General features: G+C 38.0%; 1 protein-coding gene across 1 annotated transcript in view; it reads left to right on the top strand.

Moving 5' to 3' along the window:
• LAMA2 (laminin subunit alpha 2) overlaps positions 1–13799 on the top strand; it is a 254837-nt gene extending 241038 nt beyond the window's left edge. Inside the window, exons 60-66 of the mRNA XM_066546117.1 lie at positions 2074–2186; positions 3666–3855; positions 6246–6401; positions 9693–9846; positions 10208–10338; positions 10933–11155; positions 13545–13799. Coding sequence (XP_066402214.1) covers positions 2074–2186; positions 3666–3855; positions 6246–6401; positions 9693–9846; positions 10208–10338; positions 10933–11155; positions 13545–13702 — 1125 coding nt within the window. The 3' untranslated portion in view covers positions 13703–13799. The remainder of the gene's footprint in view (positions 1–2073; positions 2187–3665; positions 3856–6245; positions 6402–9692; positions 9847–10207; positions 10339–10932; positions 11156–13544) is intronic.
• The last annotated feature ends 3810 nt before the right edge of the window (positions 13800–17609 follow it).

The following is a 17609-nucleotide window of genomic DNA, read 5'->3' as shown; positions in this document are numbered from 1 at the left end:
ATTACTCAAAAAGCAAAGCTGAGATATTCTAATACAGGCTGGTGACCCGTGCTTAGGGCACAGTCTGGTGAAAGCTGTAAACCTGGCTGTCCTTAGATAAAACAAAAGCAGACACAGGCTTGTGAATAAAATATGGATTTTTTTAAACATGCCCTAGTGCTTTTGTTTTTCCTTTTGCTGACTTTTCATGATGAATGCTTACTATTATAAGTAGTTATTAGCAAACAATCACTGTATGCTGTGATTCCAGCCACCATGGTGTGTTGGATACTCTCCCACACTCCTTACCCTTTCTTACAGTCACCCTGCTGGAGTGAAGAAAAACTTCAGTGTTTACTGGTGCTGAGGAGCAGCTTGTGTTAGAGTCAGACCCTTTACTAACATATACCAGCCTAGGATTAAATTTACTGTCAGAATATATCCTTTTACCGTGTAAAAGTGTGCCAGAGAAAGGTGTGTGTATGTGTTTTCCAATTCTTTCCAGTACCAATTGTTATTCCCTATCTTTAAATTTTAGCAAGCTCAATGTAATTGAAGGTATTATATGCATGGTATTGTCATTAGCTTAATTGTTAGACTTCTAGATAAGCCTGTAAAGCTTAAAATAATTGAAAATTTTACCCTGAATTATGGGAATATGATTTGTTTTTTTCTTTTTGATGATCACTGGAAGACTGGTATTATACATTCATACCCCTGCTTGGTCCTGGTGAATTTTTCCTGTTTTTTTCCCTCCATTGCATATTGATGTATCGATTGTTCTTGTCATAATGCATGGTGTTCTACTCTGTCATAGTCAAACCAGAGCATTTATTATGCAAAACTATATTTTAGAGGTGTTCTATACTGTTGTGAAGATCTTTGTGATGTGTGAAAGCAAAAAATATTACTGAAAAACTGAGTGAGAGAGGGAAATAAATTTCCTCTTTGCAGTTTAAATCTCTGGGCTTAAGTCACTCATGACATTTTCAAACTATTTCAGAGAAAGAACTCTGTCAGCAAGCCACTGCACCTTGTGCTTTGCAGGCCCCCGCTGAGTCAGGGCTCAAATAAGAGACTGTCACCAATCCAAAATGATAGCAGCCACAGTGCTTAAAAACAGAGCTTGCAGCTATCAAAGTTTGTTTCTTTCCCAGCGGTATTGTCCGATATTTTGTTGAGTTAGATCCTATGAGTAGTTTCCTCACAATACTCTCAGTGGGAGGCAAAAGCCAGACATGAGTCAAAGCTGGTAATTATCATGGTCTCACATTGCCCCAGGCACTCCTATACAAGAGCTTTAGGACCAGAGATTAAAAGACCTGGTGAAATTAAAACGAGAAAATTATAGTGGGCAGAAGATACTTTACCTTGCATTGTTGCACCACTTGAAGATTAATAGAAGTGGAATGACAGGGAGGGGTTTGTTTCTTTACAAGATGGGTAATGTCTCTACATTGGACAGCTGGGGGATTTCAACAGCTGTTACATCTATCCATCAGTTATTCAGATTCCCTGGTTGTTTGTGGGGGCCTTCCAACAGCACCAGGAGAAACAACAGCACTTTAAGCAAAGAATACAGTTGTAAAACAATATAAAGACGTAAAATGAAGGACTCATTGACAGCTGCAGGATCTGAAACTACTTTTAATTCATTATTTTTAAGGTGACTGGATTTCAAGTTGACAACAAAGCATCCCTTTAAAACTTAAATCTTGTTTCATTTCTGTAAGAGAGCATCCTACTGGGTAAAACTCAGTTATGTGAGCTAAGAGTACACTGAACTGCCTGGAAATCACTTAAGATTCTTGTAAATGTCCACTGGTGAAAGCATGAAAGCAGCAATGTTCAAATATTACTTTTGTTTGCTTTTACAGCTATCTTAATGAGCTCTGCTTTTATACCAAGTTCCTGTCAGACTGCTTTATAACTTTAGCTGGTGTGATGAGACATCAGCCCACTGGAATATTGCAGGGCCAGTCTCTTGACTAGGTACAATAGTCTCAGTCCTGAGCAGCTGGGAGACTCCCAGCACATGCACAGCTGAGACAGACACAAAATATGAAGTTTGCATGATTGTTGTGTATTTTGCAGGATTCCTGTGCTGCTGACACAGAACCAGCTATTTTACAAGGTGGCAAGCAGTTTGGTCTTTCAAGGAACAGCCACATTGCAGTTGCATTTGATGACACCAAAGTGAAAAACAGGTATGTTGTTTGTTTCAGCAATGAGTTTTGATGGAATAGTGTCAAAATAAAATGCCCCTCCCAATTCTCTCAAAGGTATCTCCCAAAACTATGGACATAATCTGAAAAGATCACATGCCAAGATTAATTCATTTCATTAAGCATACCTAAAAAAGCATTAAGGTATAAAATCTAGGCAATGAAATGCCCACCTAAGTAGCTCTCACAAATGGAAACAAGTTACCTCTTTGCTTGTAAAGGTTTGGGCACACACAGATCCCAGACTGATTTCCTAAAAACCAGAGTAATGGAATCAGGTTGTGTAACTGATTTCAATGGCTTTTTCAGAGGAAAGTTTTTTCTTCAGTAACTGCATAATTTCTTTTAATAAGGAATTTTTTTTTCCTTTCCTCCAATAGTTAAGATCAATCTTGCACAGTAAAAAGGAAAAATGATATCACTACCCCGAAGTAGTAGTGATATACTACTATATACACTATATACATATAGCTGTTGACATGCAAAGGAATTCCATCAACTGTTTATAAAAATGCAACTTTTTTCAATGGATTTGTGAAGATAGAATTTGTTCGTTGTTGTTTTCTTTTTGTTCTGCAGGCACATGGTCATTAACAAATGTGCCATGACACATCACTAAGCAATTTTGCTGCTTATATTTTCCAAATCCATTAGCCCCATGCTTATTTATCCCTATAAAGATGTTGTACCACATATGCTAATTTTAGAAAACTAGGAATGATCCTGGACTGATCATTTTCATGCAATGATTTTTCATTTATATTATCAGCTGCTTTCAGGTTCTGACTTTGCAGCTCAGCTTGAGCAAAGTTAGTGATGTGTTGCCAGTGCAACTTTAGCATTAGAAAATCTAAATAATTTCTTCACAGGTTCTTTGCTGTTGAGGAGGTTCTCAACAATACCATTCTGTCCAAGGGGTCATTGGGTTTGCTCAGACACAGCCTCATTTTCTCTTGGGAGAGATCAGAATAAGTGTTTTATATCCTCATTGTAAACTCTTCTGTCTGCATCTTTAAAAGTTTTGCAACCTGTCTTCAGGCAATACGACTCATTAGAAACTCAACATTTGCCAGCTGTCACTGCAGCTCTCTCCTCTTTGTGAGCATTATGTGTGTGGATGATGGATAACGCTGCTGGAATTTTACAAGTGCTGGATTTTTTAGCTTCTACAGCTGCAGCTGAGAGTTGCATCTTGAAATTCTATGCCAAGATTGTAGTTTTGTATCTCCATAGCAAAGGAGCTAATGAATGCTCACATGTCAGGGATCAGATAGGTGTGAAATGTAATTTGCATAAAACCAGATTATTTTCCTTGAATTCTAATGGACAAGTAAAATTGGCCACTAGCAGTATAAATTTTTTTTAGAAAAAACACAAAAAGGTGAAGCAGATGAATTTGCTTAGAGCCTTACTCCAGATATCTTTTCCATTTTTACTGTTTCCTGTTTGTTTGATTTCTAGGCTTACAATTGAATTTGAAATCCGAACAACAGCTGATTCTGGCTTGCTGTTTTATATGGCCCGCATCAACCACGCTGATTTTGCTACAGTTCAGATAAAGAATGGTCTGCCTTACTTCAGTTATGATCTGGGGAGTGGAAACACCAGCACAATGATTTCCAACAAAATAAATGATGGCCAATGGCACCAGGTATAATAGTGTCTAATTCTAAATTATTCTTTGCAATGGTAAGAGTGAACTTTGTTTTGCCTTGAGATATTTGCAAAATGTAGTCAACACAAGCCAAACTTTACAACTAGTATTGTCTGGGGAAAAAAGAAAATAATCTAGCAAAAAATTTTGTCAGATGCACTGGTACAGAGAAATTTATCCTTCAGGAAACACATATTTCTGAACATATTTAAAATATGTGCCATGTAGTAAGGAACTACAGAAAATGTTCCTTCTTGCTTAATAGGGCTCATGTGAGTATCAGCTCATGATGATGGAATACATCATTAAAACCAGTTTTTTCTACATTAATAATGTCATTGTTAAGGCAGATTGCTGAGAACAAAGAAAAGAAAAAAAAAAGAAAGAAGTAACATGTAAGTAAACCTTCCCTGGATTATTAATTCAGTAGGGAATAAATATGATATTCATGAATTTATTTGGCAGCACCTTCTGTGACTTTATGAGGGAGCATTATATGCAATGCCTGTGGCACTTGGATGCTAAGAGAAGGAATGATATCACAGCTATGAAATGTAATATTTACTTGGCCAAGGACAACAGACACACAGTATATTCATTAGGTGACATGCTGGAAGGCACCATTCAAGACAGAGAAGCAAAGTATACATGTAACTGTGGGTTGAATTTATATGCTATAAGTTACATTGGATTTTGTACAGATATTTAGAAATTCAGCCTCCACATCTCATCCCAAATGACAAAAAAATCTCATTACATTTTCTCTTACACTTTAATTGCCTCATTTCCACTCTGTTCTCCAGGAATTTTATTTTCACGGGGTTTTTAGTCATGAACTTTTTGATAATAGCAACTCCTCCTAAACCAAGGTATTTCATAAAGGGAAAAAATGAAGTTGTAGTAATCATTTATCTCTCTCATATAATGCCTGGAAGCACTGGCAGCAGACCAAGGCCCCATTCTGCTACTCCCTCTGTAGATACAGAAGAGATGCTTTTGCTTCTTTAGCCATTTTCTCTTTATTCTAAGAGAACTAAGTGGAGCATATATTTCTTAATGGAAGATTGTGTTCTTTGGGCATACAGCTTGACACTCCACAAGAGACGGCTCCTTTTTGCAGATCCTGTTTCTGTAGCAGAGAGTGGAAACAAAGTCACAGTTCCCAAAAAGAAAAAAAAAATTGAGGAGGGAAGGCAATGCTTTTAGGAAAAGGCCACAGTCTTTGTGTCTGATGAAGCATGGGCTTCTCCTTAAAATAATCCTTTAGTGACAACCTTTTGTCCATTTGGAATGATTTAGGTTAAAAACATTTCCATCAGTCCTACAGAAGCCACTTGGTGCTGCTGCTACCCTGCTCTCTGTTTAGGTCCTCTGAGGGAATGTCTGTTCCCAGTTCTGGTCTCACCCACCTAATCCTCCTTCTGCCCAAGGTGTAGTTATCCATCTCAAATTTACAGTTGCCTGTAAATACCAAGTTCAGGCCCTCACCTACAGGCCATCCTTGTCAGTATTCAGTCATTCCCACTGCATGACAGATATGCTGCCACACTGGAGCAGAAGCACCATGCTTAAAGAAGAGGCAAAAAATTATGTTTGTCTCTCTTTACTATTCTGGTGAGCCAACTACTACATTGTTTAGGAATCTGCTAACATGCATGATGCATTTTGCATGTATTCTTTTTTTATGCAGAACCATTATTATACTGAGTTGTAGAAATTTCAATATAAACTTTTAGAAAGACATTGGCCTAGAATTTTCTCAGCTCTTGAGCAACTGCACTCCCTCCATGCAATTCACAGTCCATTTGTCTGAATAGAAGCCATAATACCAACAGAACATAGTTGGTATTGTATTTACTTTAGCATGAACTATGATCTGAGGCATGTCCAAGCTAGTGGAATCATAAACTCAGTATTTTCTGCAAACATGTGCTGCTATAAAGATTTGCAACCAGTGCCATAACATTCAGCATTTATTCTGAAGTACTTATCTATTCTCAGTACTTAAAATTGCTGTCTGCTTCCAGGAAAAAAAATACTGTGCTATGCCTGTTATAACATAACAATGAAGCATTTTAAAGGCATCTCAAGTCTATTCAGTAATTACAGTAAATCATTTTCATGATGCCTCCTGACCCAGATGCAAGTAAAACACAGTCAGATGTTGGCACAAAACCTTGCTCAGGAACTTTGTTCTATAAATATTATCCATAGCTGCTGCTGTGGTTCTTCTGTAACCACTCTTACTACTTTCTTGTGTATTGTTATATATTTTGGACGGTAACAGTAGTTACAATCTGAAAGTGCTTGGTTGTAATTCCTATAATTACAGGAATTGTAATTGGTTGTGATATCTGTAATTGTACCACATTTTTGTGTCTTTCTAGATAAAAGTAAGTCGAGTGAAGCAAGAAGGAAACCTCATAGTAGATGGTGTTTCTAACGGGACTGTGAGCCCCAAGAAGGCCGATATATTGGATGTTGTAGGAATGCTCTATGTGGGGGGATTGCCCATTAACTACACAACCAGGAGAATTGGTCCGGTAAGCAAATTTGTTTAAGTTATCTCACATGCTTTAAGTATGTCCTGATTGGTGCAAATGTCTTCCCAGATTTGTTCTGTCTTGCTTTTCCCTCGGACTGCTCAAGGATATGGAGTAAATGGACCTTAGTGGAGGTGAACAACATTCTGTCAGTGGAATGATCTGACTCAGAATCCAATTAATGCAGAAACAAAAAAAAAATGAAATAGCAGAGTTATTTACTGTTTTGGAAAAGCAGTAAAGAAAGAAAAAGAAAGCTCCATACACTTGTATCCACTTGGATCACTGCATAGCTAGTGTATAGGTTCCTGAGTACCACTTGCCCTTTCTCTTGGCTGTAATTAATCTAGCAGCAAATGCTAAGAAACAGTGAAAGGATCTCCTACAAGGAACAGCAGAAGCCAAAATTACCCTGGAGAAAGTACCCAGTATACTGCTGCTTACTCTAATAATCACTTTTGTGTTGCTATTACTAAAAGAGGAGAGAGTGTGTTCTGAAGGAAGGCCATGCAAATTCTTTTGTCCTCTTTCTGTTTCTAAATTAAATGTGCGTATATAATTTATCACTGTTTTAGTTCAAATGCCCAGCTTCCATGCTAACTTGGAAGATGACAGAGAGCCCAGGGAAATAAATATAATTTTGTCCTAAATTTTTTAGTGTTAACTAGGAACACTGTATTCTGTCACCCAGACCATTTACTGCATCTGTCTGCATGACTCCATGCCAGTCATCTCTCTGATGCCCTTCCAACCTCCCAAGATATACCAGTATCAGAATGGGAGAAAAACCTCTTCCATGCTTTCTTTTGCTCTCTGTGAAGATGGTTATTTCAAAGCAGAAGCCAGAACCTGAATGAATTTAATTACTGTAAAGAATAAATTCGGCATCTAGCATGGCACAATTCAGACACACAAAAAATGGAATGTCAGTAGGAACTATGTCGGGGTTCATCCTTGGTAGGTACAGAGAATCCATGAAGAACAGTCAGAGCACAAAACTGGTAAGGAAACAAAACAGTCTCCCAAAGAAGCTGCACATGAGTAAATACAATTATACCAAGATGTTTAGGGAATGGAAAATACCATTTTCCAATGTCCAATACCATTATGGACAGGCAAGAGTTCCCTTCTTTCAGTGGACAAAATAAATACAGAAAAGGAATTCCTAGATCCTTCTTAAGTCCGTGTACTGACTCTTGCATAGGGAATGAAGGGGATGAGTAACTACTCTACATACTAGAGTTGTATTCCATAAAGAAAACTGACCTGTAAGATCATGTTTTTTTAGTAAATAATTGATTGTGCAGAGAGCCCAAATTGAGGCAAATCTAAATCATTAGGATTTACCAAGCCAGATCTGAGGCACTGAAAACCAAAGGCAATTCTTTACCCACAACATATAATTCCTAGTAGTATCAATTTATGCTCTTTGAAATATATCTGCAATTTACACATACTGATCTAAGGAGAAGGATCATACTGTGTCCTTACCTATTGCTATTTGCCAGAGGTAATGGAGGGAACCTTTGCAGGTAAATGGTTCAGTCTGGCAAAAACAGTCATGTTAGGTCCTGACAATCTTATTTTATTTGAAGTCATAGCTTCATTTAAATCCTAGTGCTTTGGGATTTAAATGAAGCTGTGACTTCAAATGTGTAAAAAACAATGCTTGCCTTCCAGTCATGCTCAGTAAAATACACTGCTATGCATAAGACTGTTGGGTTGCAGCTTCATGTAGAGGCTCTGAAGCAAACCAATTTGAAAGGATCTGTTACCTTAGTCAGGGCTTTCTTCTGTACACACAGTCCTTTTAGACAGTAGTCTATTATGTAACCATGGTGGGTTGGCTTCCTTTTCAGTGTAGAAGACTAATACCCACCTGTTGAGCTTCAGCAGATATCACATTTTGAGCACTCAAAATTCTGCTTTCAGAAAAAGAGGTCCTATTACTGTTCCCATGCTAAAGTATAACCAGATTTGCTTTTCCATAGGGAAGAGAAAATTGTAAAGTTAGAGAATGTTACCAAATCATCAACAAATTTTGCATTTCTGTGATTTATTCTTGCAGTGAAGGTTTGTTTTGTTTTCTGGCATTTCTCTTTTTTGATAGCAAGATTTTTTGATCTGGAGATGACTTACTTAGAAATTACAAAAAGGACTACTTATGAAAAATCTGACAGAAAGCATTGTTCAGCTCAGAACTGAACTTATTCACTGGTATTGCTCAAGTTCTCATGAAAATATTGTACAGGTGTATTTAGCTGTAATAAGCTGTATAATTTCACAATACATACAGCTTTGATTTACAAGAAAATAAATTCTTGGAAATTCTTTCCAATTACGGGTCAGAATGTTGTTAGAGGGGGTAGTGGGCAGAGTCAGGACTTCTCTCTGCAGGTGTGCCTTTGTCCTTTTTGTATTTGTATGTATTTCTAGGCTGAATTTTATACACTGATGTTTATTTTCCTCCTTTCTACTGCACTGCTTATGAATATATCCTCTTTTTCTTCCTCCAAGTACATGATATATCATTTTCCTCTGTCTCACTGGTATCAAGGATAGATTTTCCTAACTCTTTAAGTCAAAGATCAAAGCCTCTGTCTGAATCTGAGAACCAAAATGCAGCTTTTGCTGACCTTGGAGAGAAGAAGTGAGGGCGAGTTCTGGAGGAGATGCCAGTGGCTTTCAGAGGTCCCACTGGGATGCCCTGCTTACACCCAGAAAAACCCCTGCCCCAGGCAGATTCGTGGGTAATCAAACCACTGTTCTAAGTGTGCCTAGCACAGGAGCCAAGCTGGAGCTGCAGTTTGCTACCCTGCACAGGAGCCTCCATGGACATGAGCACATTCCCTGCCTCCACCTGCCTCTCTGGCCAGCTGAGTGGCCCTCATCACTGCAGTCATTAGACTATGTGCAGTCAATTATGTCAGCCCTCACACAGGGGCTTTGTTCATTTTAGTAGTGATGTTACCTAGTCAATTAAAAAGGCAAAGTATAGGCCATTAAACTCCTGCATTGCTGATGTAATTTGCTATGTTTCATTATGTGTCCCTTCCAGTAAGCTGAATAGATGTGACTCAGATCACATCCCTGAAAAGTAATGTAATTCATCTTCAGTATGATTAGGAATAGATTCCAATTACAATAAGATATTAAGGATTAGCCAGGTAAAATTCAACTTTTATTCAGCTCCATAAATCCAGCAGAGAAGCAGAGAAAGTGCACTCATTGATTGCATGCTTTAGGCTTGCTTCTCATAGTTTTACATTTTGTTTGAAATATTGACTGCAGGTCCTCCATAGCATTGATGGCTGCATCAGGAATTTTAAAATGACAGAATCACCTGTTGACCTGAATAATCCAACTTCCATCTTCAATGTTGGAAAATGCTTTGTCACTGCACAGAAAGGAACGTACTTTGATGGAACAGGCTTTGCCAAAACAGGTAATGAACAACAATTCTGGTGATAGTCAAAGAACAGAGAAAGGGGAGGTTCTGCTTTCAAAAACTCCCAGTGTTATCTAACTCCTGTTGGCTGGAGTCAAAGTGAGACCAGTACTTGAAACTCTTGCTGATCATTTTTAGTTATCCTGCCTGAGGAGAAACGATGTGACTTCCTAGGAAGGTCTTGCACCAAGCACAATTCCGTAAAAGTTATTTACAGGTTTCACATGAAATGGAGTGCATTAACAATGCCAAGATAGTTACTTTGCCTTACACTCACCAAAATTTGTGTGATGATTATTAGGAATAATGTATTAGATGCTTATATTCCTTTTATTGTGCTTCCCCTTTTCTCTCTAAGTTGGTGCATACAGAGTGGGAACAGATCTGCTCGTGGAATTTGAATTCCGTACAACACGAATGAACGGTGTTCTCCTAGGAGTCAGCAGCCAGAAAATGGATGGGCTTGGCATTGAATTAGTAGGTGGAAAAGTGAGTAGCAAAGCCATTTTGTTTCTTCAAATAATGCTTAGATAGCATTGGTAGTTTAAATGCAAGGTCACTATCCCAATCTCAAGATGTCTCAAGCAATAACAGGGCTCTCAAAGGAGAGCCACACTTGCAGCTTTCCATACATCTAGAGGATTTTACACTTTTAAAAGATAGTTTAAAAGATTCTGTAATACTTGAGTCTCCTAAAACTACAATCAGGTCTTAAATTAGTGACTACATAAGAAGTTTTGAGGAAAAGCTTTGTCATTAATAATGCTGGTTTCTCTTGGATATCTTTTGATTCACAGTCTGGAAAACCAGTCATTATTCTGTCACTATAAAGACTTTAGAGGGGTGTAAAACACCCTAAAACTAAGACAAAAAAAAAAAGAGAAAATGACAAGCTAGACAGCAATTTTGCATATTTCCACCTGTGTTAACTCAGTGATAGAACCCAGATCCCAGAGGGACAGCAGTCCACATAGTCTTTGGTGTGTACAGTCAAACCATGTTGACTTAAAAAATACCAAACAAACTAACAGAAACAACTGAACTGTTTTGAAAACTTGCTGATGCCCGTGCTGTGCTTTCCAGGTGATGTTTCACGTTGACAATGGGGCAGGCCGATTCTCTGCTGTCTATGAGCCTGATGCACCAGGCAGTTTGTGTGATGGGCAGTGGCACAAGGTCCTTGCAAACAAGATCAAACACCGCTTGGAGCTGACTGTGGATGGCAGACAGGTGGAGACTGACAGCCCAAACAGGGCCTCGACCTCGGCAGACACAAACGACCCTCTCTTTGTTGGGGGCTATCCTGGTGAGCATGCAACACACAAATTGTGCTTTACTTAGGCTCCAATAATGCTGCCTTGGTAATGGCTTAAATGTAAGTAGGACTAGTATGCAAAAGATGATTGATAAGACAGGTTGAGTTTGTATCAGTTGGCATGGATGCTCATTTCTGCATTCAGCTGCATTTCAGAACAAGAAGTTCTGCAACAAGAGACTCTCACAGATACACCTGCCCCATTTCAAATGTAGGCCCTGTCACAGGGGATCAGGCAGATTTTCTGCCTTCTGCTGCTCACACACACACAGCCTCCCTCTAAAAACTTTCTGTTTAGCAATAGCATAATATTATGTTGCAGTAGTAACAGCATTTGGCATATTTAAATTTAACTTAGAAACAGCAAATTTTAACCAAAGAATGTGTATATGCCCTTGAGGGGGCAGGGTAGTGTATGTGTAAATCAGCCTGTAAGACCTAAAGAACTAAGAACAAGAGCATGCACAGAGAGGTAAGAAGACCATCTCTTTCTAATTAATGCCTTTGCTTGTGGTCTACTGGGTTTTAAAGGAAAAAAACTCCATAATCTACATTTGCTAATCAGTATTCTGGAAGCCCTCAAGAGAACTTGTTTTATGCAGAGGTAATTGAACAGTATCGAGAATTGGGCTGAGGTCTGTAGCTGGCTTCATCTTCCACTAAGCTGATAATGAATGCTAGTATTCATCTCTTCATAGGCAGTGAATAAATTCTCTAACAGCAGTTTACTTTCTGAAATTACAGTTAATATGTTTGCAAAGTACCAGTTTTGTTGCATTTGTAATAAATATTCCCTCTAGCTTGCAAACCAAAACAAAAAAGCAAAGTATATTTGCAGTATGTGTCTGTTCCAGTGTGTACTGAGGTCATACTGAGGTCAATGGCAAGACACCTCTGAGTTAGTTAATTCCTAAATTATTTTCTGGAAGTTGTTTTTTCACCCATTCTAATGTGTGATACAGTGCATCTAAAAAGCCTTCTCTCTCAAGCTTTGGAATATTTGAAAAATTTTCCTTGGTACTGACATATGAGAATTGAACTTTAGTCACAATGACTATCAATAAAGACCAACAACACTGTGCCAGAGGGAAAACAGCTTTGTGGCAGCCTTTTTATAACAAAACAAGATCCTAGCATAGGAGCCAGCACTGAAGAAACAGTGCAGATGGAGTTACTATCTCGCTCTGGACTGCATGTCCAGAGGAGAGACACAAATCACAGTGACACTGCTATCTGTACAAAACAAACCTACATTTACCTCATGTTGAGGGGATATTCGTGAGTTCAGCCACATGGCAAGTTATGAAATTATTTAATAAACCTACTGCATGTGTAAACACTTTTCTTTTGCTGCTTAGTCTGGCTCATCCAAGATTTGTTTTAACATTCCCAATACCTAGACAGCCACATCACAAATTTGAAGCACAGTACCATGGGATTTTGTAAAATTAGTATTTGTATTATCCAGTCCCCTTGAAGCTGCATAAATAGAGCAAAACAGTTGTAAATCAGCTAGAATTAACTGATGGAGAATTTTCTATGTAGTGAAAATCTTCACCACCATAGTGTGGTCAAGAATAGAGATTCCTGGGTACCCAGAAAAGCTAGCATTCATCTGCTGGTATCACTCTTCCCCATGCAAGGAGAGACAGATGGATTCAGTCATCTTATCCTCTGTGAAACAAAATAATGCTGTGGCCAGACAGTCTCTACAAGTGTAAAGTTACTTCCTCAACTCACTTGGAAGAACACTGAGAAACAAGTTGAGCCACAAATTTCAAACAGTTGAGAGAAATATTTCCAGCTTCCCAATCAAACCACCCTCACTTCCATCCCCCCCTTCATTAGTGGAAAAGATACACTCCAACTCCTGGTTTTACTATCAACAAGGGAAAAAAAGAATACTTGAAAACTATCAAAACCAGTCTATAAATGACATCTGAAATCCATCCTGAGGAACTGGCTTCTTTGTGATATTAGGACTGAGAATTGCATCCATTTTGGCATATTTTTCCCCTCTATTATTCTGTGGATAAACAGCTTGAGAAGTTGAATATCTGCAGAGCATCATATATGTATTGTACACCATTCATAGGTGGCAAGCTGCATACATGGGTTACTACGGCAGTTTATATGTGTTCAGATCCTGCCACTTTCATAGTAGGATAGAAAAAGAAAAGAAGTCTGGATTGCTATCTAACATAAGCATTCATCACATTTTCTCATAATGTTTGTAATTTTTTAATAATGAATATATGCAGGAAATAAAACATTCATATATTTCTGGGGGCATCTCTTCTCATGCAAGAAAGACACTCAAAGAACAAACTTAAGTATCAACTCTAACATAATTCCTTTCTAATTTTTTTCCCTCCTTCAGATGGTGTGACCCAGTTTGGGCTGACGACTAATAGCCGTTTTAAAGGATGTATTCGATTTCTAAAGCTCACCAAGGGTACTGCAAAACCTCAAGAGATTAACTTTAGCAAAGCTTTGGAGCTGAAGGGTGTCCAGCCACTGTCATGCCCTGCAGACTGATGGTCACTCAGTCAGTATGGGTCTGTTTATATAAGCACCTCAGATTACAAAAAAAAAAAAATCTGTATCTACATTGCATTAATAATAAAATGTCTTTGTGCAAGTATTCGAGTAGTGTTTGTGGTATATTCCAGTGGCTCTTTCAGTGTATCTCCCAGGAATGCATGAACTATTCACTTCCCCCCATCTTCATTAAGAGAGCAACACAGTAATTTTTATCTATCTCTTTCCTTATAGCTTGAAATGGAAATGTTTCATCTTTCTTGTGATGAGTGAAACCATATATTATGCAGGTTGTTCTTTTTCTGTGGAACACAGGATCACAAAATATCTCAAGCTGAAAGGGAAGCATAAGGATCACCAAGTTCAACTCTCTGAAATGCTCACTAAATGCTTTTGGTGAGGTAGATCTCTAAACTTGTGTTCCTTTACAAGTCTAAATACAATGCACTTGTGGGCATGCACAACCTTATCCTTCATTAGCATATTAACTTGCTTCAAAAAATTATGCTTTGGTCACACCCAAGAGCTTTTATTAAATCTTTCTGATCATAGTATTTCCCATGAAGTTTCACTGAGAAATTAAATGTGGTCTATATGGCTGCTGCCATGCTATAGCTGTGGAACCAAGTGCAAGAAGGAAAATGTTGGTGCTTAATTTATTTGGGATTATTGATGAAAATATGCTGCACCTAAAATCCCTGCTATATCACTTGAACAGCATTGAATTTTAACAGAGGTTGCATTTTTTGGTGTTGGGACATAGAGTCTCTAATCAAGGGAGTAGAACTGGGTTCTATTACTTACCCTGAAATACAGTTTTAAATGATTCTTAAATAAAGTTTGACATTGCTGCTCTCTCCCACATGATACTGAAGTTACACATAGCAAAAAATCACAAACCAGTTTTTTGAAGGAAGATGAAATCTTGACACTTGGAGCAGAAAAGGGGTGAAGCAAGAACATTCCAGAGATTATTAGTGCAACACCTACTACTGATCTCTGCTCTTATCTATTAATGAAATTCTTGCCATATAAGCAGGTTCCAAAGTTCAACTCTGCTGCTTCTGCCTGATGTTGTCAGTTTGTAAGAAATACTGAATGCAGAAGCCACCCCAAATCTTCCTTAAATAAAATTTATAATGCTATGTGGATAGCAGTTTAACTATAGATGGAGAGAAGAAAGTTGCTTCCTAGATTCTCACTAAAATGGCAAATCCTAGCATTTTAGGATTTTCCTCATGCCTTGTATGTTTTAGAGGGCTGTGAAATCTTCACCGAAGTGTGGGTTCTGTTTTCTGTGGATTGTTTCAAGTTGTTAAACTGTAGTATGGCAAAGGTTGTGATGGACCTTCAGAGCAGCTGCTGTAGGAACGTAAAAACCTACCTATGCAAAATAAAAAACAACATAAAAACCCCTGGCAGTAAGGTAGCACAACCATGCAGTTAAATGAAAAAGGGAAAAAGGTTTTTAAAATTATTTTCCCACAAAGAGCCTTGAATACACATTTTCAGAAATTTTGATGTTACTGAAAAAGGCAGCTGCAAAATTTGTGCGTAGGCTAGCTGCAAAATTTGTGCTTGCCAGTGAGCACTCCTTCCAGGAGTGCTTTGTATTTTACAAAAGGCCTTTTTGGCATACAATGTTTCTTTAAACTGCCATGGGAGAAAAAAAAAAAACCAACAAAACCTTTACACTGGGAAAATGCATTAAAGGGATGGTAATAAATATGTATATTGGCACTTTAACGGGGAGTCTACATCAATCAGGTACACCTGAAGAAAAAAACATCTAACTCCTGTGAAGTCTTGTAGTAATTGCCTTCAGCAAGTATTCTAGTTTTAGTTGCAACTGGCCTTTAATGTTAAGGAACAGTTAATGGCTGCTCAGTGTTCAAAGTGCTAAGAATTAGTAAAGCATGCATTTGTCTCTGAAAAAGCCTAATTATTGGACACGTACTGTCTTCAACTTCTACATGGTTGTGCTTCTAACAAGCACACTGTAAAATATTCATGTGTTTTTGTGTTATTTTTTATGCCTCGTGTATTTACCTATTCTCATGCCAATAATATTTCAGGGTAGTTTGAGCAGCTCAAGAAAAGCAGGCCATAATACTTCAAACACAGTTTTGTATTTCAAAAAGTCTAAAAAATATAAACAAAGGAAGCCCCAAGACAATGTTATTGTTATGGATGTCTCACAACACACAACAGCCAATTGTTGGCCCACTACACTACCCAGGCACATTTCCTAGCCTCTAGAGGCAATTCAACATGTTCAATTCTTTTTTAACCCAAACATGCTTGCAAAGGTTTTGGAGTTAGTTTTGGGGGTTTTTTTTTGAGGGCTTTTTTTGAAGACACAAGGGAAATTTGAACAACTGAGCCTAGAGCTCCATGAGTTAAGCCATGCCCAGCCTCAGAGGCAGGAAATTGCCACTGCCCTGCTCAGTGCTGCATCAGCAATGGTCTTTCACATAAATATGTCTTTGCCTTCAAAACAATTACTGGAGTTCCTATATAAAAGAAGTGGAACGGGAAAAAAGAAAAAGAGAGGCCTTTATGTTCTTAGCTCTGTTGAATTATTTCTTTCTTGCGTGACCTTCCAGGAATGTGTGGGACACAGCAGAAACAATGAAACAATGCACGTTATTACATTTCTTGAACTTTCAAGTGGAAAAAAATCAACCATCTGCTGTCCTCTGCCAGAGGAAATACACTCAGTAGGCTGAAACAACAGCTACTTCAGCAAATAAGCTAAAAGGAAACAGAAAAACCTGACTAATTTGTTTTCATAGATCAGTGAGTGGATGCACCAAGTACTGTCAGTAAAGTTTCTGCCTTTGAAGATTCAGCAGAGCATCTGGGAATGATCCCAGCTCCCTGTTACTCCCTTTTGCCATACAAGAGATTAATAGATTGTCAGATTCCAGAGAAAGATTAAAATTGCCTGAAACCAGCAGGTTGTGAGCTTCAGAGCCATATGCAGCTGCTGGAGATTATGCCACTGCTAATTGTGCTGGGAACAATGCAATACCTTTCCAATTCAAAACTGCAAACTTTTAATACATATTTACAAGCCACAAGTATTTAAAACCTTATTTTGGTGGATATTTTGCATACAGATGTTTTTACTGCCATTTTTCCCCCCTCAGACTTTAAATACTCTGCTGCTAAACTTCAAAACAAAAAACTCACATCCAGGTGTTTTTAGATTGTTTTAAAATTGATCTTGTTGAGTGTTGTCACTTTTAGACATTTATGACAGACAGTTACTCTGAACAAGACAAATCCCTCATCATTTAGGCCAACTGCTACGTTCAAAAAGGTTGTGTTTTCAATTTTAAATGCAAGTAGTTCTCAAACTCTTTGCAAAGAATAATTTCCTTTTTCATTCTATTCAATCACACTTTCAGCTCTTTATAGAAGCTTCTAAAGAGAATATGTTTCTGGCTTAGTATTTTTCTTTAGAATGCACAAGAAAAACTTAAAATGCCAAAAAACCCAAACCATTTCTCCCATCTCTCTTTTATCACAGAAATGACCAGGAATGTTTGTTCTAGGCCTTCCCTTGTTCAGCTTCTAGGCAGTCTGAGATACCTACTGAAAGGGTTTCTCAGTACATGCAAGCAAAATTTTTCATTGGCTTGTTTCTGATCAACAAGAAAAGTGTACTCCATACCCTTCATAAGAACACATTCATTGAAGGACCACCAAAAGTTCCCAATCCCCACATACACACCAGTTTTTAAACTTTTAAGAAGACCTTGCAGTTTTCAGCTAAGATTTTATGAAAGCAAATAAAACTCTTCTGAAAATATCCTCAATGGTTTTTTGACCTTTTTTTCTTCTTTTTATCATCTGCATTTCCTAATAACAAAAGTCTATCAGTTCTTCAGTCAACCAT

Source organism: Molothrus aeneus, chromosome 3, assembly GCF_037042795.1.
Source record: "Molothrus aeneus isolate 106 chromosome 3, BPBGC_Maene_1.0, whole genome shotgun sequence".
In the NCBI taxonomy this organism is placed as follows: domain Eukaryota; kingdom Metazoa; phylum Chordata; class Aves; order Passeriformes; family Icteridae; genus Molothrus; species Molothrus aeneus.
This window is presented reverse-complemented; position numbering and strand designations above follow the sequence as displayed.